We start from the raw sequence: 22500 nt of genomic DNA, 5'->3' as shown, positions 1-22500 counted from the left end.
TCCCTTTTTATGGATTTTGTTCTATCATGTAATAGCTTTCTCCTCTTATTGTAAAGTTTGTTAATGGCTGGGGTCCACCAGACTGGACGTTTGCCCTTTGTGGAAAGAGTCTTGGTTTTATTTGGGATTGCCTGATCCATGCAGTCCTGGAGGTGTTCACAGAAGGCATTTGTAAGGGCTTCCCTTGGTTGTGGTTTCCACTGGCTCAGGGGCCTTGAAGGATACCACACCAGTCTTGAGTAGTGTGAAGTTTGCTTTAGAAGTTCTTCACTTGGTCTTTTTGTTTGGGGTGGGGGGATGTGGATTTCCAGTGAGATTAGTTTATGATCAGATCTCACCAATGGGGGATATACTTGGGTGTGGAGCATTTTGTCCCCATGTTTGTGAAAGGGAGATCTAGTATATTTTCTCCTTTTGGGAACAGTGACTAGCTGTTCCATGGCATTTAATTTATGAACTCCAGGAACCGTTGGGCTAGAAAGTTAGGGCTTGAGTAATGTTCCCAGTCTATATTCGGTAGTTGAAGTCACCCAATATGATGGTGTTTGGAGATACATTTATACCCTCCAGTGTCTTCAGGAAGGCTGTGTGGGGTTCCTGAGTTTGAGAGGGTGGCCTGTAGCATGCTACAATTTGTAGAGCAGTTTTGCCTATGGTTAGTTGCACCTGGAGGGTTTTCCCGAGCTTTTGGTTGCCACCAACCTGGAGGTGTGGGTATCCTTTATGAATATGGATACACCCCTCCTTTTGTGGTGTGGTCGGGTTTTGGGGCGGGCATGATATGAGGTAAAACCTAATAGTGCCGGGGTGCTCTCAGGAGCCTTGAACCAGGTTTCAGTTACAGCACAGACATCGATGTTCTCCATACTGAAAAGGGGCCCTTTCGTGCATTTTGAGATTTAGACTTCTGGCATTGAGCAGCATTACCCTCAGTTTCTTCCCATTTTTGTTTTCTAGGGTGGTAGGTTTAGAATTTGAGCCTTGCCTAAAAAGGCACTATGGGGTGGCAAGAGCCTTAGCCAATATCCGGAATCCCAGGGTGACAGGTGCAAGCCGCCCCTTTGGGGCAGCGTGGCTTGTCAAGCATGTCATCCCAGGCAGACAGACACTGGATCCCCTTTGAATGACACCAGACATTAAGCCAATTGTTAAAGCTGATCATCTTGTCTCTATATTGTGGCATCATTCTTGGTGAAGGAAGGATACTGCTCGGGGTTTAGGGTCATACCTGCCTGGGCTACATAATCAGAGAGCTCCTCTATGTCTCTTTTCATGTAGTCCAGGGGGGTGCGTCTCAGGTTTCACACCAGCATGGACAATGACTGTGTCATATTTGTACTTCCCGGGAGTGCCCCAGTGCTTGTGTTATGTGGCGGATTCTAGCGCCCGATAGGCAGCTTATGACCCTCTCATGTTCAGCTTCCTGGTGGTGGGACGTCAGCGGTGTGTCCTGACTATGGAGTCACCTATATTAGAAACTATATTTGGTGTTGTGTTGTGGCCTTAAGGGCTGCTTATTCTTTGCACACTGCTTTTTGTGGTTTTATGTGTTGCTTGTGGGGTGTCTTGAGGTAGCAGTTGTTTGGGTGTGTGTCTACTTTGGAGGCCTCTGCTGTTTAGGTAAAATTTTAACCAGAGCCTCGAGTGATATGTTTTTGTGTGTTTATGTGTTTGATTCAGTGGGTGGTAGCATTATGTGAGCTGGTTTTGTGTGGTGTGTGATTGCCTTCTCCTCCTGTCTGAGTCTTGCCAGTCACAAGGTTGAAGAGCTCAGCCTCCCAGTTTGGCTAAATAGCTACATCTCCTCTCAAAATATTTGTGTTATAATGGGGGAGGAGGAGAAGGGTTGTCTCTGCTGTACATGAAGCAGTTATAACATTGCCTCAAGATTCCCAGATTCACCAGCTGGACAGGAGAGGGGGATTGACAACTGAGCAGCACTGGACGTATTGCTAGAATATGTGGGAAATCAGCAACTTGGTGAAAACAAGGGCCAGTGGGGAGTGAGGTGTTATGGTGCTTTTAATTTTGGTGCTGAAACATATATGGTAGCTTTAGTGAGCAAGTGCCAGGTAACCCAGGTGCAATGTGTTACGAAGTAACTAAATGCAAAACGACAAACAGTAACTTTCTTTCAAGTGAAACAAGGAAATAAGTACAGTAAGCAATGCAGATATCACTAGTGATCCACAGAAGCTGAAAGGTTTTGGTGGAATTAGCTTCCAGGAAATAACAACAAACAACAAGCATATAAACAAAGCTAGATTCAGCAGGCCTGGATCTAGTCTATGCTAAACAAACAAGGTGTACCAATTTCAGTAAGATACAGTTCAAATATTCAGGCACTATAAACCTTTAACCAGAAATTCCCAGCTCAGAAGGGCAGAGTCCAGCCTCTTCTCCCACAAGAGTGCAGACCACAACCTTCTTAATGTAAAATAACTGGCCTGAAGCCCAAGTGCCCTTTTAACAAGACTTAGAAATTATGCTACAAATTTAAGTTTCAAAAGCAGTAATAAATACAATTGAATACTTTAAAAATGTCTGGATTAGTGCTCAAGTTACACAAACAAAGCTAGATCCAGCAGGCCCGAATCCAGTCTATGCCACAGCAAACAAACCCAAATTCAGTAAGAACAGTTCAGATATGCATGCACTATAAGCCTTTAACCAGAAATTCCCAGCTCAGAAGGGCAGAGTCCAGCCTCTCCTCCCACAAGAGTGCAGACCACGAACCCTCTTAATGTAAAATAACTGGCCTGAAAGCCCAAGTGCTTAAACCAGAATTAATACACTTTTAGAATAACAGACACTGAGCCCTCAATCAGCAGTTCCCAACCTAGAAGGATGTAAGCTACCTGTTCTGCCACTACAGTGCAGACCACAAACCCTCTCAGTGCAAAACAACTGGTCCGAAGCCCAAGTGTTTAAACCAAAAGGCTTAGAATGAGTTACACCAAGCAGTAATAAATACAATTGAGTATTTTAAGATGATGCAAAAGTAAAAGAAGTAGGTAGAAACACAAGTACAGTAAAAGCAGATGAAATTTTTTTTTTTTTGAACAAGTGCTGAGATCAAAGAAACAGATTTGAGTGCTGAAACTAGAAAACTGGCTAGTTATAAGAAAAAAAAAACTAGGAGGCTTCCCTCGAAGACAGAACGGCTTGGGGGGTCAGAAGCCTACAAATAGTCTATACCACTTAAAAAAAGGGAGGAAATAAGCTTACATTTTTTTTTTTGTTTCCCAGATGCTCTCTTTGTACACAGTAAGTGCCTGAAATCAGAATATGATCTCACTGCACTCAGTTGAGTGGAAATGAGATGGGCCCAGAGGCAGGCTGAGGCGGGCAGTTTCAACCCCTAAGATTAAACCCAAAAAAAAAACAGGGTGGGTGGGAATAACTTAAGAACAGAATAACTCCCGTTCAGTTAAATATTCCTCAACACAGTTTAAATCAAATTTAAAAACTGTATTTTTTTAAAAAAGTGCAGATAAAGGTATAAATTCTTTATTATCTTCCATTTAATGTGGCCAGACACTGCAAACAATAGACTTTTAATAAAGCAAGTGGAATGAAATGTGAGCCCCTTTGATTCCCCCCAAAATGTTGCTAGTTAGATTTGTACTTCTGCTTCTCCAAAAACAGTCTTTCTGCTATATTTTTATAACACACAAATTATATTTTTTACAGTTCAATTACAATTTGGTTTACATTTTTTTTTTAAAAAAAGTTTAAAAAAATTTATATCAACCAGTTTCAAATGCAAAATTTTAAATTAACAAATTATTATATATATATATATATTTATATATATATATATATAAACATACATACATATACAAAATATATATATAAATATATATATAAACATAAAATTATATATATATATATATATATATATATTGTGTGTGTGCAAAAATATATATATATATATAATATATTATATATATATAATTTTCTCTAATTCATACCTTTTCCCAAGGGGATTTATGCCCAGAGAGTTTCTTTATTTAGTTTGAAGGATACTATGCATTTTTTGCTTTCTTAAACAGTGACACATAATCTATATATCTATCCATTGGGAAGATTTCTCTTAACAAAAACCATTTCTCTGCCCACATGAATTTTGTTCCACAGCAACTCTTTGAACTGTCTCCCCTTTTTTAATGTTAATTTAAGCTCTTGTTTATTCTGATGGATGTAGATTTTTTATAAATGTTCATCAATTCCAGGTTACATGGGTTGCAAGGTCATCTAGAATGCAATAAACTGGGTTTTCAGTCAGCATAAGACATATTTTGAGATTTATCCTTTTTGGGGAAATTTTCCTTTCAATTGCTGCAGGTGTTCAGATACATTAATGGGGTTGACTCAATCATTGTTTTTGAGTGATGATCAGAAAATACCTCCTTTATCTAGATGTAATCCCTTCATGATCAGGTGGGGATGTGAAGGTTTAATATTTTGGGAAATTTGGGGCAAAAATAAATGTCAACCTGGGTCGTTAATCTTCTGTGCTTTGGATTCCACCTATATGGTAGCTAGGGGAACCTTGTTTTTTTAAAAACTATCATTTTTCTTTTAAAGGCCACTCTGGGACCAGTTATTTTTAAGACCCTTCTAAGGATATCTGTGTCAGATGTGTTATATGGGATTTGATCATCTGCAAACTTTGTCAAATTTAAATTTGTGTTTTCTTGTACTTTGAAAGTAGATGCAAAAAGGGGGGCTGGGTTTGGGGCACCATTGTGACAGGCTTTGAGTCTGACTGGGCCCCAAATCTGATTTGGGGTTTTGTCATAGCCAGTTTGCAAATCTTGTTTTTTACATTTGCTTGGTTTCTCAAGGATACCTGAGTATTTAAAAGGGCCAGGTAAGGGGTTACTGCCCCTTTTATCAATGGTTTGACTGTTTTAAAAATCAACCAAGTTTAAAGGCATATTTAAAACAAACGGGTTGGGTCAACCAAGTCTTTTTTTTTTATTCCATTATGATTTTCTCCATGTTTAGACCAGGCTTTTAAGCTGATGGGGTAATTTCAGTTTACACATTTTAGGGACCACAGTTGTGAACTCCTTTATTCCTGAGGTGATAAAAATTAAACAGTCCTAACTGTGGGAATTCCTTATTAGAGGACACAAGGGGGCACCATCTAGTTTTTGCTGTGTTTTCCCTTGGAAAAAGTTCTCATGGGTTTTAGATGTTTCTAACCCCTGGGGATAAATTTTCTTTTGGGAAACACATATATTTAAATCCAAAAGAAAACACATAATATTAATATATATATATTATATATATATATAATATATACTATTACACACACACAAAATATATATATATATATATATATATATTATATATATATATAAAAATTAATATATATATTATATATATATATACACACTTTTTTAAAAATATATATATATATATATATATATATATATAAAAATTTTTAAAATATATATATATATATATATATATATAACAAATATATATATATATATATATTTATATAAAATATTCACAATATATATATTATATATATATATATATAACACATATATTATATATATATATATATATATATATATTAAAATATAATACAAAATATTATATAAATATATAATATATATATATAATAATATGCCAATAATTTCATATATATATATATATATATATATATAAAACCCAAAAAAAAAAAACAATATATATATATATATTATATATATATATATATATAACCCTATATATATATATATATTTATAAAAAATATAAAATATTATATATATAAAAAAAAAATTATATTAAAAATATAAATAAATATTATATATATATAACAATTTTTTTATTTATATTATTATAAATTTTTTATATATTATATATTATTTTATAATTATATTTTTAAAATATTATTTTAATATTTTTATTTATATTTTATATTTTATTTTATTTATATTATTATATTTTTTATATATATATTTATATATTTAATATTATATTATATATATTTATATATATATTATTTTTTTATTTTATATTAATTTTATTTACCAATTTATATTATATATTTTTTTTTTATTTATTTTTTATTATATATTATATTTTTTATTTTTTTTATATTATATTTTTTTAATATATTATATATATTATATTTTATAACAAAAATTTTTATTTTTATTATTATTTAAAATTAATATATAATAATAATATAATATTTTTTATATTTTATTTTATATTATTTTTTAAAAATTTTATATATTTTATAAAAAAATTTTTATTTATATATATATATATATTTAAATTTTTATTTTATACAATTTTATTATAAAACTTTTTTAAATTTTTAATATTTTAATTAAAATTTTTAAAATTTATATATTTATATTTAAATTTTTAAAAAAATATTTCCCCACAAAATTTATTATATCTAATATATATATTATAAAAATTATATATATTATTAAATATTATATTTTAATTTTTTATTTTATATATATATAAATTATTATATTTTCCCCCAAAATAAAATTTTATATATATATTTATATATTATATATTTATAAAAAAAATATTATTATATTATTTCCCCCCTTATTTTTTAAAATTTATATATTATTATATATTATTTATATATTATTAAAATATTTTATATTTTTTTTAAAAAAATATTTATATATATTAATAAAATTATTTTAATAATATATATTATTTACCAAAATAATATTTATATATTATTTTTTTTATTATTAATATTTAAAAACACCCAAAAATATATATATATATATATACAAAAATTTTTTTTATAAAACTATATATATATATTATTTCAACCAATTATTTTTTTTTAAAAATTTTTTTTAAATATTTAAAAAATTTTAAATATATTTTATATATTATTTTTATATATTAATATATATAATATATTTAAAAATTTTTTAAAATTATAAAATAAATTTATTAAATTTTATTCCACAAATATTATATAATATATATTACATAAATATAAATATATCTATAAATATATAATATATAATATATTTTAAACAAAAAATATTTATATTTTAAAAAAACCAAAAAACCCCAAAATTTTAAAAAATTTTTATTAAAACTTATAAAATTTTTTTTATTATTTTTTAAAAAAATATTAATTAAAAATTTTATTTTATAATTTAAAAATATTTTTAATTAACCCAAATAACCAAAAAACCCAAATTTTATCTATTATATTATTTATTTATATATAAATCATATAATATCTTTTATATAAATTTAAACAAATAAACAATTTATATTTTTTTTAAAAATCTTATTTTTAATACCACTTATTTAAAATATATATATTAAAATTTTTTTTAATTTACAAAAAATTTTTTATATTTATTCCAAATAAATATATTTTAAAAAACATATTTTAAAAATTAATAATTATTTCCAAACCCTTTTTTTAAATTTTTTAAATAAATTTTTAAATAAAAAAATATAATTTTGTAAAGGTTGAACAGGTAATAGAGTTCTAAAGTTTTTTGGGCCCCGGGTGTAAAAATTAATTAAATTTTAATTTAAATTTAATAAAAAAAATATTTATCCATTAAAATAGTTCTTTATTATTCCCCTTATTGGCAAATGCCCCCAACTCAACTTTTTGGAAATTTGGTTGTTTTGTCTTATTTTGTATCCCAAAGCAGAATACTTGTTCTATGGATTTGGGTAAAACGTTGGCAGGTTAATAGTTTGATTAAGAGCCACACTGGATACCACCTTAGTCATAAAGGAAGGATTGGTCCTGAGGGACACCCTGTCCAGGTAAAATGTAATAAAAGGCTCCACAGCCATGAGAGCCTGTAGTTCTGAAACCCTTCTTGCTGAAGTGATTGCCAAAAGGAAAGCGATTCTCCAAGATAAAAACTTTATATCCGCAGTAGCTGCTGCTTCAAAAGAAGGCAGGGTGAGTTTTTCCAGCACAAAATTGAGGTCCCATGCAGGAGCTGGTGATCTTCTGGGAGGCCTTAAATTTTTGACCCCTCTAAGATACGGTTTTAGCACAGGATGAGAAAAAATGGGAGGCTCAGTGTTGTAATGAGCTGAGATGGCAGAGGCATGGATTTTTATTGAAAAGAAGGCTAAGCCCTTGGTCAAGCATCTCAGTCAAATACTGAGAAATCTGAGGGATATTTGGTTTTGCTGTGTCTGTTCCTTGTGCTTGGTTCCAAGCACAGAATCTCTTCCATTTATCAGCATATAATTTTCTAGTACTAGGCCTTCTGGCTTCCAAAATGTCATACATAATAGATTTACTGAGAGGTGCTGTTTGAATAATTACATGATCAGCCATGCTGCAAGGTTCAGAGTTTAGATCAGTGTGCGCAGAATTTGATGGTTTTGCTGAGACAGATGAGGTATTTGAAGCAAGTACCAAGGAGGGAGCTGAGACATATTCCTTAGAATTGAGTACCAGTGCTGGCGAGGCCAGTCCAGAGCAATGAAGATAATTTTTTGTTTTTTCCTGTCTGACCTTTAGTAAAACCTTAGAGAGAAGAGGCAGAGGGGGAAAGGCGTAGACTGACAGGTTTTTCTAACTGAAGGATAGGGCATCCACTTTCCATGCTGGTCTGTGATAAGTCATTGTGCAGAATTTGTCCAGTTGATTAATTTTGGGGAGAGGCAAATGGATCTAAGTCTGGGCTCCCACATTTCTGTGTTACCATGCTGAAGACTTGTGGATCCAGTTTCCATTCGTGCAGGTCCATAAGATTTCTGCTTAGGTCGCCTGCCAGAGTATTTTATTTTCCTGGCAGGAATTGAGCTTGAAGATGTACTTGTTAAGTCAAGGCTGTGTTCCACAATGCCATGGCTAGTCTGCAAAGGGGGTAGGAATGAGTACCCCCCTGCTTGTTTATGTACCACATAACCGTGTTGTCCATCTTTATCAGTAGTTGTCCTGGATGAACTAATTCCTTGAAGGCAGTCAGCGCATTCTGAACAGCTAGCATCTCTTTCTGGTTGATATGCAGATGCATTTGTTTTGGGCTCCATATCACCTGAATGCATCTCAACAGGTGGGCCCCCCAAGCATAGTCGGATGCGTCTGTAGTTCGGGTTTGAGTGGCAGGGGGTAGAGTGAATGACAGTCCCTTGTTTTGGTGACATGTCACTGCCCACCAAAGAAACTCCTGTTGTAGGCAGGGAATGAGAGGAATCATGGTTTCCAGACTGTGACAATGTTGACTCCATAAACTTTTTAGGTACCATTGAAGTATCCTCATAAGCAGTCTTGCATATGGAATTAGCAGAATGCAGGATGCCATGAACCCCAAAGCCTGCAGAATTTGTCTAAGATAACTGGGTTTTTGTTGGCATCTGTTTGAAGTATACAGTCAGTTGCCTTTGTTTGTCTGGCGTAAGGTAAGCCATCTGGGCAATTGTATTCAAGCTTGCAGCCAGGAATGTAATTTTTTTGAGAGGCTACCAGTTGTGATTTCTTTTCGTTTATTGTGTACCCTAGGCATGCTAGAAGCCTTTTTACAAATGCCAGATGTTGAAGAAGAATGTCCTTGTTCTCTGCTTGAATGAAACAGTCGTCCAAGTAAGGATAAATTTGTATGCTTCTTTGTCTGTAAAATGCAATTACTGGTGCCAGCACTTTGTAAAGACCCTGGGCGCACAGTAGATAAGCCAAAGGGCAATGCAGAGAATTAGTAATGCATAAAACCTGCCTTGAAGTGGAGGTATCTTCTGCACGATTCCCTTATTGGGATATGCAGGTATGCGTCACTAACCAAGTGTTCTTGCCCAGCATAGGCGGTAGCTGTTGTAAAGTCAGCATTTTGAATTTTGGAATGTCCAAGAACATGTTCAAAATCGATACGTCCAGTACTGGATGCCAGCCATTGTCTTTTCTGGGTACCTGGAACAGTCTTGAATAAAAACAGTGACCTTTTTCCTTTTCTGGTACTGGATGAATAGCCCCCATATCCATGAAGGACATAACTTGCTTCTGGGCCTCTGGCCAACCGTTTGGAATTGGCAAAGTATGGAAATGAAATCTGTACCCCTGGGATACTATGTTTAATACCCACTTATCCCGGGTAATTTACTGGCAATTTTGAGCATGAAGTGCTAATTTTCCCCCCAAGGGGGCTACCAAAAGATAACTGCTTGGTGATGGTAGAGGGAAGTCATTGAGACTGCTTATTGCAGGGTTGCGCTTTGTTTCCTCCAGATTTGGAAGTGGAGGCACCCCATTGCTTTGACATGCAAGAACCATGTGATTGGTATCTAGAGCCTTCTGAGCACCTGGATTTGCCTTGAGAGGTTCTGTTGGACACAGGAAAGGACCACTTTTTAGTAGGCCAGTGCCTACTGAATCTGGGTGGCTGCACTTGTAAGAAATCTTTCACAGTTTGCATAGATTTAGCTTTGTCTTCCATTTTCTTTAAAACCTCTTCTGCCTTATTACCAAACAGAGTATTATGCTGTAAAGGGGCTGTTGATATTTAAGCACATGAAACTGGCAGTTTAAGGCCCCTAATTGCCAAGGGTGCAGACATATAAACATTCTTTCCCCATCTGTCCAGCGCCCTGGAATCTCTATCAGAGGGGGTAGGATTTTTGGCTGTAGAGGCCTTTACACCTTTGGGACCCTGTGAGATAGTTTCAGGATCAGCAGCAGCAGGAGTTTTGAATAGAAATTTGTGCGAGTCAGGAACCCTGTAATATTTGTCTGGCTAATTAGGAGCCGTAGGTAGGGAATCAGGAGCCATGTTCGATTCCGAAAACACATCAACAATGTCTAATACAGGAGGTTTAGCCAAAGGCCTATGCAGAGGAAGAAGGAAATCCCCAAGCCTCTTTTTTGGTTCAGAGAAATCCTGACTCTCCCAATGAAAATGTTCCCTTAAAGTATGCAAAGTTTATCCAAAAGAATAATCCTCGGGAAGAGATGCAGATGGGATGGATTCTTCTGGATCTGAATCCTCATATGGTGGCACAGACAATTCCTGATCAGAAGAAATAGAAACCTGATCTGAAGATTCATAATCAGCGTCTTGCCTAGGCCTCTTAGCGGAGGGGGGGGTTGGAAACCCCTAATCAAGGCAATTAAGTCCTCAGCCATTTTGATAATCGTTTTTAAGCATAGGGACCTGAGCACGTGGCTCATGCATCGGTTTTTTTAGACTTACAAGATGGTTTTGATCTTGTTTTTGAAGCTAGCATTGGTTTTATATAGAAATGTTGAGGCCTGAAAACATCCTCCGAAGCCCGTGCCAGCACAGGGGCTCTGGACCCATACAAGGGAGAGACATCCGCGGGTTCAATATTCTGACAATCTCGTGGCATACCGGACTCCGCATGGATCTCGGGAGAGGCCTGCAACTCAAAAGTAGCGTGCATCAGGGGCTGTGAAAATGCCTCACTGAGTACCGGCGAACTGGGGACTGGCTAAAGAGAAGCTTCGTCAGTTTTGGACCTTGGTCTGTCACTGTCTTTTTCTTTGCGTTTTTTGTGAACTCTGGTAGTCGGTTTGCCAACAGACGGCATTTCAGGGCAATTAAATCTGGATCAAAATATTTTGAAGCAAAAATATACCAACGCTTAATAGTGCGTTGGTTAAATCTAGCACAAAACTGACAGCAAGGCACGTTATGATCTGGGCCAAGGCAAGGAATACAGTACAAATGAAAATCCTTATGAGGTATTTGCTTCCCACAAGAAATGCAATTATTAACTTTTACTGACATGGTTAAGGAGCAAGAAAAAGTTTTCCCAATGGGGTACTTGGCTTTAGTTGAAGAATTCGGTTCTGAAACTCTAATGAGAAAATTTCAGGAGTCGGCCGACCGGCACTTGCGAACTGCTTCTGCTCCGGGCACTGCGCGGCAAATAAGACTGAATAAAATGGCATCAGCTGCATGTTTTATACCCCTGACAACATGACATCATGGAAGAGGAGACAGCAACCGACGCAGGACCCAAGACTTTGTTATTCAGGCTGACTGAGGGCAACCTGCCAGCAAATTACCCAAATGTAATGACTGCAACAGTGAAACATGAACATCAAGAGGCAAAGAGAATGGCTTATATCCCGGCCTAGCCAAAACACTTTCAGAATGCTCAAAGGCCAAAGCCATAATCAGTGACTAAGGAACAACACAGTACCACCACTACCGGAGGATGAAGGAGACTTACTTGACTTAATGGGCCTTGGCTCCAAGACAGACCTTGGACCCGAGCTGTCAAGAGCCAAGACCTAAAGGGTAGAGACAGCTTGAAAAACCTACAGGTCGACATCTCCCCCAGCCCTGTTATTTACACTTCTGCTCAGAGACTCATCCCGATCAGAATGCATCAGAGTCAAAAGAGTCAAGGATGCCGCAGGCGTCAGATATTTGGACTGCTGGTTTCAGCAGAAGTGCAATGGAAGAGCTTGGAATGATATGAGAAGGACCTGAAGGACTGACCAGTACCAGAAATAAGGGGGGAGGTTGTTGGAACTGTTCCTGGTTCACTCAAGCTGGATGGCATCAGGAGAACCCCAAGCTGAATCTTCATTCAAGAATTTGCTCATCATTCTATCACTTTTCATCTCTAGATGACAGGTCAAACCCCGAAGGTGATGCCACAGAAGGTACCATGGAGTACCTCTTCTCTTGTAGGATTAAAGACTGGAGCTTTGGGCTCATTGTTTCCAGAGAAAAATAGAGATGTGGAGAGGAAGATCAGGTAAGAGGAAGTGGTGGATCCGACATCAGAGACATCTTAGGATCCAGACTAAAAGATTCACATCTGGGGACCTCCTCCTTGGGTTTACACTTTTCTTTTATTCTTTTTTCTGACTGTTCTTCAGGCTTGTTTTGCTTCTTGCTTGGAAGAGACAAAACAATGCATGTAGAAGTCTGGGCAGATCCTGGAAAGCTCACCCAGACTCTGCCACAACTTGCTGTGAGAAAAAGGTTAGTTTCTGCTTGCATGCATTATGTAATTTTGTATATTCTGATTTTTTTTTTCTTTACACCATTTCATTTCTACTCTGCTTATAACTGCATATATAAACTATAAAAAGAGACCATAGCCGCATCTCCGGTGAGTCACACTAATTTTTTCCTACCCTACCATTTTTCCGTTTTTAAACTTAACTGCCTTTCTAGTTGCCTGCCCCTTATGTTAATTTGACCACATATCTCATCCCCTCTCCCCTTTCAGTGGTTGTTGTAAACGCAACAAAATTTATAATTTTGTGAAATTACTAGGGTCTGTATTAGAAAGTCGACTGCTTAATTACCCAACACCTAAACGGCAACCAGTCTTCATCGAACCGCGATATTGATCGTCCAGAAGAGCAGAAATGTCGAATAGTCATAGTTGGCCTTCTGCGGTATAACTCCATAAGGTAAGTGTGCGATAGTTACGGACCTTAGGGTTAAGGTGCGGGTTAAGTGCATAGATGGTAATGTATGCTAGATTTAGTGCAGGGTTTTGTTAAGTGCACGTGTGTGGATTGTTTAGTTTGCTTGGGTTTAGCTTTTTAAGGTAAGTGTGCGATAGTTACGGACCTTAGGGTTAGAGTGCGGGTTAAGTTAAGTGCATACATGGTGGTGTATGTAAGATTTAGTGTAGGGTTAGAAGTAGGGTTTAGTTTAGGATAAGAAGTAGGGTTCTGGTTAGTGTATGTATGTGGTTTATTTAGTTTGTTTGTGTAGGTAGTATATGTAGTGGGCAGTGGGGTGAGACAAGTATGAGTTTGACTTTTTAAATTTTGCAGTTTAGTGCATTGTGTTTATGCGGTTCGATGACGATGGGTCGACGTATAGGTATTCGATGAAGTAAGCGGTAGACTTTAAAATATAGACCCAAATTACTCCTCTTCAACTGTTTAAATTTATTGGTCATCCCACTGCGTTCCACAGAACCAGAATACGTGTCCACCCCTTTCCCATCTATCTTGCTCTTTTAAAATAAGTAGTTCTCCACTTAAAGATTAGTTTCCACCCCTCCTTCATATCTAACTGCTTAATGAACACTGCAGCTGTTAGGATTTTTCCATCTTACTTTTAAAATCTGCAGCATCCACTCCAAGACCACCAAATGTTGGAAAGACCTTATTGGAGAGCCCACATTTTGCCTCTCAGGAGTCATCTTGGGATAAGTGCTTCTGTTTTTCTCCTGCTAAGAGAAGGTCCACAGGGACATTATTTCTTGGAGACTACCTATCAACGGAAAGCCTAATAACTGCTTCATTGGTGCCAGCTTGGAATGTGTGCTTAGAATTTGCTCCTGATGAGAAGGAACACAGTGCATTGATTGAACATTTTTGGTTGGGCAAGGAGTGAAATGCTTGACATTTCTGATTGGTACAGTTGCTATTCAAGGCTACTACCAGGAAAAGGCTACAACAAGCCTACAGACCCTTGCATCATCTGTAACAAGACCGTGGATCACCAAACAAGCTGCGGCCGCCTTCTCATCATGGGATTGGTGCAAATGTTTTGCTACTGCTAAGAGAAGAAGCAATGCATCCCAAAAGAGTGAAGCTCTGATAAATAACAGCATTAGTAGTAGCCAGGCAGCAACTCTTCACGTGACTTCCCTCTTTTCATCATTAACAAGCCAATTCTTTATTTCAATAAGTACTATTTGACTGGTCCATAACTACTCAGTGTCTACTTTTTAGTTTCCCAAGTGATTGGTTGCGCCCTGAGTAGAGACAGACTCAGTGACATTTTTCCTGTAAAAGCATAATTGAAATTTCACCAATACCTAGCTGCACACAGGACAACTAGGTGACAGTGACAAACACTGCCCCCAGAGCTGCAAACCAGAATGGCTGACATTGCTTTATATTCCAACTCCAACTATCTAATCAATAAAATGGGGTCTGTTACAGAGGATATGAACCGACCCACTATCTCCGTTACCAGCTTGGTGGACATAAACATCCTAAGACAAAGCAGAAATTGCTTCTTGTTTAAGGACAGCCAGTTAATTCTCAAACTGATATGGTATGTGACAGATGTATTTACACAATGTAAATGGAGGCAAAGCTCTCACATAAAAGCACTCCTAATATCAATAAGGTTGTCAGTAATAAACACACTGCCCTCATCACACACACTTTAAAGCAGAGAAATAGATCCACATATGCGAAAGGACTTAAATGTAACCTTCCTAAGCCCCAGGTACCTCCTAAATAAACATACCAAATGCCCTCAGCAACCTCAAGGGCACTCTCAAAACACCACCTACATCTCACAGAGCTATTACTTCTAAGCCCATAAGGCAAGCCATCACACAATCCAACATTCAAGTCAAAGGAGACTCCATTGCGAGACACACTGATGGCTATCACCAGGCTGAGTAAGGAGAAATCAGTCAGTTGCTTATCAGGGGCTATGATCTGCTAAATTATGCACGCACTCAAGTCATTGGACCACAAACACCAGTATGACTCATTCATAGTCCATGTGGGGGTAAATGACCCAAGACGTACCACCCTAGACTATATGAAGACAGACATCATGAAGCTCTTGGAATGTGTGTGTTCCAGGATGGTAGGAGCCTAACATTGAGCAGCATTTCACCTTTTCCAAGAAAGATAACACAATACGAACAAAATATGACCAACTTTAATAATCTGCTTAGTTTCTGCTGTCATTCTAACGGGGTGCAATATTTGTCAGCATAGAAGGAGATGGTCAACAGACCACACTGCTTGGGCAAGTATGGTCTGCACCTCTACCCTCTAGCTTTTGATTATTAACTAAAACACCGTCTACTACCGCAGTGCCTCTTAAGCAATGTCAAAATGAAACTACTTCTGACATAGCAAATCAAAATAAAGAAAAATCTAAAAGGTATTAATGTTCAATGCTAGAAGTCTAAACAAAAAAAACTTCTCTCCCTTAAAGCTCTCCTCTCTCTACAGAATGCTGAAGTCTGTGCTCTCACAGAGTTTAAGGTAAGTGGAGCACACAGACACTGCAAGCTTATAAAGCCCTCCACACATTTAGACCAGTTATTACACAGACAGGAACTAAAGATGGAGGCGATGTCATTTACATCAAAAATAAATATTCCTCAAGGGTGGTAAAACAGGACAATTCAATTGAGATTCTTTAGGTTCAGATCATCACAGGAAAAATCCAATACCACTTCCTTGCAAGCTACAGGTCCCCTCTATGACTCAGGAAATCCATACCATGTATAAGCTTACGGGAAACACTTACCATCCAACCCAGTAACATGTTCATGGGCAACTTTAATCACCTCATTAGTAACTGGGAATCCTGCACAACACCAAATGTACAGGCACAGAGATTCCCAACAGAAACTCCCTGGACCAAATCAATACACCAACCGGGGATGCAACCACACTGGATCTAGTTCTCACTAATATGGGAGAGTGCTGTAGACCACCTAGTGTAATGTCTTCTCTGGTAAGGTTGGATCACAAAATGGTCTCCTTTGAAGTAAAAGCAAAACCTGGAATCCCAGCTAACCCTGGAATATTTAGGAACTACTCTAAAGCTAACTTCCTGTTATTAAATGATAACCTAGCAAAATGTCAAGCCCCTGTAAACCCCGAGAACTCTGCTGCCTATGCAGAATTGTTCAGAGAAACCCTTTCCAAGCATGTTACCACCTGCACAGAGGCCAGCTGCACCCACCAAGAAGTATAGAACTCAAAAATAAAAAAATAAAAAAAGCCACCCTGGTGGAATCACAAAATCAATAAGCTGTATAATAGATGGAAGAAAATCATGGCAAAAATTTGGAGGTGCAACACCTAGCAGGATAAAAACACTCAAAAATAAAACTCAGAGAACAAAAAAAGTCTACCAAAGCCACATTTGAGGTAAAATTGGCCTACCAAGCCAAGGACAACCACGAGGCACATTTAGCTATATCCGCAACCTCAAAGGCAATACACAACCGTGTGCAGAACTCATCATAAATGGAGCCACCTACACGGAGGCAGAGGAAATAGCAAACTTAATGGCTGACAAATTCAGCTCCAGCTTTACCCATCTCTTCCTCTCAACCTTCCCTCATGAAATACCATCAAGTATAATTGCCCCGGCTCTCACCAAGGAACAGGCCCTTAATGCTCCAAGGCCAAGAACACTGCATCAATGAGCACAGACAATATCTTAGGATGCCTTCTAAATACTATGAAATATAAATAGTGATTCCAAAGGGCCTGATAGGTTAAATGTAGCATCCAAACAGGCTTCATGTCTCATGAATGGAGAACAGCAATAGGCATCCCTCTGAACAAAGGTGGGCCACTTACAGACCCTGTAAGCTACAGACCCACAAGTCCCACTAGTCTTTATATGTAAAGCCATGGAAAGAAGCATCATGGAAATGATAAATGATATACAAAACATCCAGGCACTAGACCCAACTTGGTTTCATCAAGGGCAGATCATGCTTACTCAATCTGGTGGCCTTTTTTGAGAAGATCAACAGTGCAATGTATGAGGGTAAAAGGGTTCCCACTCCCTACCTTAACCTGGTCAAGGCATATGACACAATAGTCCACTCAAGCTTTGTTGACAAACTTAAGAGGTTGGGTACAAACCCTTATATCACCTAGTGGACAACTAACTGGCTCACAAAGAGGACCCAGGAAGTCAGAAATGGGAAAATCACCTCTACAAAGAGGCCAGTAACAGAGTCCCTCAGGGATCGGTCCTGGAACCGCTGCTTTTTGGCATTTACTTCTCTAAAGTTAAGGGCAATGTCAATGGCCTCTGGCTGACTACATTTGCAGATGATTGCAAATTATGAGCTGTCACTGAAACCCATCATCATCAGCACCCTTCCCCCCCCCCCATTTTTCAATATGGGGTTGGGGCATCGTGTCGCCAACTCTCTCTATTCAGTGCCACACTCCTGCCTTCCTTCAACACTCATGCATGATTGTCGCAGATCTTCTTCCACATAATCCATCTCTTGCTGGACATCCTAGCTTTCTCTTACCCTCTTCCTGTCTGTCCCAAATCTTCCTCACCAGACTGTCTTCGGCTTTTCTACACATGTGCCCAATCAACCGTAATCTGTTCTCTTTGATCTTTTCTGCAATTGGAGCAACTTTGGCTTCAGGTCTTATATCCTCATTTCTTCATCAGTCTCACAGTGGGCATCTTACTACCTCTCTCAGATACTTCATTTCCATTACTTCTAGCTTCAACTGTTCTGCCTTTACTACCCAGGTTTCTGTACCATACAGTAGTACTGGTCGCACCACTGTCTCACACACCATACTTTTCAGCTTCTTTGGCATCCTTCTGTCAGATTACACCTGATACTATATGCCAGTTTGCTGCAGCCCCTCCAATTCTAGCTTTGACCTCTTCATTCAGACTACTCTTCTCCACTAACACCTCTCCCAGATACGTGAAGCTATTTACCTGTTCTATCTTCCCTTCTATCTCTATTCTCAGCATATCCTAATTTTTCCAATTTGCTGCCATTAACAATGTCCTATCTGTGCTTAGTTTCATCCCATGTGCCTTCAGATTTGTATTCCATTCTCCTATCCTTTGCTGTAGTTCTAGCTCAGAGTCTGCCTGTACTACCACATCATCTACATAAGCAGCTTTGTTGATCTGTCCCCTCCAACTTGTTTGTTAATGTAGCCCATTACCGGTATGAACAGCAGTGGGCTCAAAACTGAACCCTGGTGTACATCCACTCGCACTGGGAACCCATCTGTTGGGCCAAACACTGTTCGTACTGGAGTCATTAGGTCCTTGTACAAAGCCTGCACTAATTCTACCAATGTTTCTGGGACTTAAAACCATCCTAGTACTGCCCAGATTAGCTTTCTTGGGACCTTGTCATATGCTTTCTCCAAGTCTAGGCATGCCCAGTTGGACTCTCTCCTCATCTCTAGCTTCTTCTCAAGCATCTGTCTCAATGCCAACACAGGGTCAACTGTGCTACATCCTGATCAGAATCCAAAACTGCTCATCTCCCATTTTACATTCTACTACTCTATATATCTGTTTATCACCCTCTCCAGAACTTTCATGCAATGTGGTAGGAGCTTGATACCCATGTACTGCCCACAGTTGTGGATGTCCCCTTAGTTCTTGTTCACTGGCACAAGTATGCTTATTCACTAGTTATCGGGAATACGCCTTTCTCTCCACACTGCTACTAGTACCCTCAAGAGCTATTTCCCTCCTATCTCACCCAGCATCTTTATCATATCTGCTGTGACCTCATCTGCGCCTGTTGCTTTCCCTGACCTCATCTTCCTTAGTGCTGTCCTTATTTCTTCTAAGGTGGGTTCCTCCTCGTCTCTCATCATAAGCTGTTTCTGGGGCAGTACAGCTTCTGTGGGGTTTTCTTCATTCAGATGCTGCAGGAAATACTCCTTGCATCTGTCTTGGATATCTTGTGGAATGGTGAACAGGTTGTTGCCGAATCCCACACCAACACAAATGCTCTCCAGGAAGGGCTGGCAAAGAAACAACTGGGGTCAGAGCCGCAGACTAAAACTAAAGGCCAATAAATGCATAATAGTATCCATCAGGAAGTCGTCCATCCCTGGTAACAAACATATTGACATCCCTTAAGAGTTGACCAAGAAATCTGGGACTTGGGGGCACAGACAGTAATCCAGCTTTTGACCATCATGTGTCTACAGTGGTGAAGAAATCATTCTATGATGCACAACTAAAGATATGGCATTTAGGTTCAAAGAAGTAATTTTTCCACTACATTCGGCATTCATCAGACCCATCATGGAGTACAATGCCCCCTTTGGAATGTACCTAACCATGCATATCCAACTGGAACGTCCGCAGGTGTTCCTCACTAAAAGAATATAGGGCACAAGTAACATGTCCTATATGGACCGCCTCAAGGCCCTATTACTGTAGTCGGTCTTCTACAGACTGTTGAGGGGAGCTCTATGCCTAACATACAAATCATTGGCAGACCCCACTCTGATGGACCTCCTGCATTACTGCAAAACAGCACCAGAATTACCAGTTCTAAAGACTTAAACCTTGCTTGTGATATAAACAGAAACTGGTAGAGAGACAGGTATGTATCCCAGAGACTACCCAGTCTCTGAACAGGCTTCCCATCCATGTGAAGCAGAATTACTCCCCATCACAATTCAGGTGCAACTTTGATAACTGGATGGGATACAGGAAATTCATCCCTTGTTTGGCACCAGTCTCTAATGGAAACATTCACCCTGTAAATGGTTCATTTCCCAAGCCCCTGCTTACACTTAACAAGGGTACCAGAACTCAGATTTGGGATGCATGGGTTGGCTTAAAAAGGCCCTTTAAGTCATTAGCCTAGCTAACACCTATAAACCTAAGAAGTCTTCTTCAAAATCACCTTCTCTCATCTAGTTATAACGGCTCTGGTGTCAAAGGCAACAAACTTCACATTCAATATCTACAATAAACACAGTGCTGATCCTGTGGAGGAATTCGATGCCTATAGGCTGTGCACTTTCTAAATCATTGAATCTTATCCGTCAATACAAGTATAAAACACCACAATATGAATACAGTCATAGAAAATCACTACTCAAAAGAAGAAACCACTTGCAGAAACCTGAGTACTGAGAGAATAATCTACTTAACAATAAAACGAATATCAAGTTGTATCTAAACTGCAAAGGTTAAAAGTAAATGCTATCAAAATTGCAGCACACACTAAGTGTACTCTAACTACAAGAAAATACAGTCTAAGTAATAGAGAAGTAGCTAAATATGTAAATATTGAAATTATTATTTTTTGAAACTATTAGCCCACTAACTATCTACTATTCACTAAAAAAAACAACAGTAATTTAAATAGAAGAGGACTAATTATGAAAATTGCAAAAGTGAAGAGAAAAAAAACTAACCACTTTAGAGGGCTCTCAAACACATGTCTGGACACTATAGGCAGCGAATGAGATCTGAAGTATTAAGGTAGAGTGGAAGGGATAATGAAAGGGGAGGGGAGACTGTCCTGAATCTGAAGCTTCAAATAAGGGACCAAGGTCAAATCCAACAATCCAAAGGTTGGATCATATGAAAACATGCATCAGATCCTGTTACTGTATAAAATAGAGCAATATGGCCAGCCCTTGGTATGTATGGATGCTAATGGAGAAAGACCCTCAACTCTAAAAGTTGAGTTGGACATACCTGGTACATACTGGCACAGTCCCAGCAGCAAGAACCACTGGGAAAGAGATCTAACCGAACATCCCCTTTACTTTGCTTTCATTCTAGATACAATGGCCAACACATTCAAATAAATCACTATGTACTCCTCAACCGCACATGCGCCAAATAACTTTCAAACTTTACTAGAAGTACCGAAGACAGTAACAGAGATAAAACAACTGGAATCTTTAGAAAAGGCGAGGAGCAAATTGTAGGAAAATATGGGAACTGTGGAATCAATACATGCAGAGGAGGAATTGGGTTTAAAAGAAGGCAGGATTTGAATAAGCCATGTAATAGTTGACTAATGATGAATGGATATGTTAAAAGTTAAGTATAATGTTTGTAGCTACAGTATTGTCATCACTGTTTGGAATGTATAATGTTTTGAGGTGGTCACTATGCTTTATTGCCATTTATATAAATTTAACATGGTCTATTTTATACATCATAATTTAATAAGGAAGCTTCATGTTAAAAAAAATAAATAAATAAAAAAATGCAGGGAAGTTTCAAACAATCCAAAAGAAATGTCAGCCAGAAGGCAGGAGGAAGCCAGCCATGCAAAGAAAAAAAAAAAAAGTCTTGGCTGATGGCTGCAATGTGAATAACTCCCAACGAATAAAGGAAAACATGCAGCAATACTTGAAGGCCAGATAAATAAAAGCACTAGAGAAAACATGCACAGCAAAGGTGCTAACCTTTTGTTTTAAGTTCTGCAAATGACAGCTTTACATATAGTAATTAAGTGCTTAAAGCAGTTAGTAAAATGCAAAACATCATGTGTTTACAAAATTTTTTTTACAAAAGTTAGGCAAAATTATTAGAAACCATTCCATTCCTGAAGACAGGATACGTACTTATTCTGTCTGGCAATCGATTCCAGTCGATCTGTCATTGATGAAAGTGATCCCACTAGGTGGAGAAAAAGAAGAAAAAAAAAAAAAAAAGGATCAGCCCAACTTCTAATCTCCCTTAGAAATGAAATACTTATTTGAGAGCAGTGATGGACAATTTTGAGTTTCACCTAATATTCTGGCCCATAAATATGTCTGGAAAAAAATGCAACTGCAATTCAACTTCTTGTACAAATCCTTGGCAAGCTTCATCTTCCTTGTTATAGTCTACTGAAACTGTAGTCTTAAAAATCTCTATCCAATGAATACAACTGTAGGTATAAACTACTTTGCCATTTTGAAATATAAGCCTTCCATATTACATCAAGATATGCTGCCATGTGCCAGTTCTGATGGCAGAGAAATACAGCCCTGCCTAACAGGTAATCAGAGTATGAATTGATAGAATTCCCCT

General features: G+C 37.6%; 1 protein-coding gene across 1 annotated transcript in view; it reads right to left on the bottom strand.

The window, feature by feature from the left end:
• The window catches only part of MED1 (mediator complex subunit 1), a 1231128-nt gene that overhangs the window by 1006363 nt on the left and 202265 nt on the right, over positions 1-22500 (bottom strand). The window contains exon 4 of the mRNA XM_044054941.1: positions 22050-22104. Coding sequence (XP_043910876.1) covers positions 22050-22104 — 55 coding nt within the window. The remainder of the gene's footprint in view (positions 1-22049; positions 22105-22500) is intronic.

This window comes from Protopterus annectens, chromosome 13.part0, assembly GCF_019279795.1.
Source record: "Protopterus annectens isolate FY-2018-M chromosome 13.part0, PAN1.0, whole genome shotgun sequence".
Classification (NCBI taxonomy): Eukaryota; Metazoa; Chordata; order Ceratodontiformes; family Protopteridae; genus Protopterus; species Protopterus annectens.
Note: the sequence above shows the minus strand (reverse complement) of the source record. Positions and strands in the feature narration are given on the sequence as shown.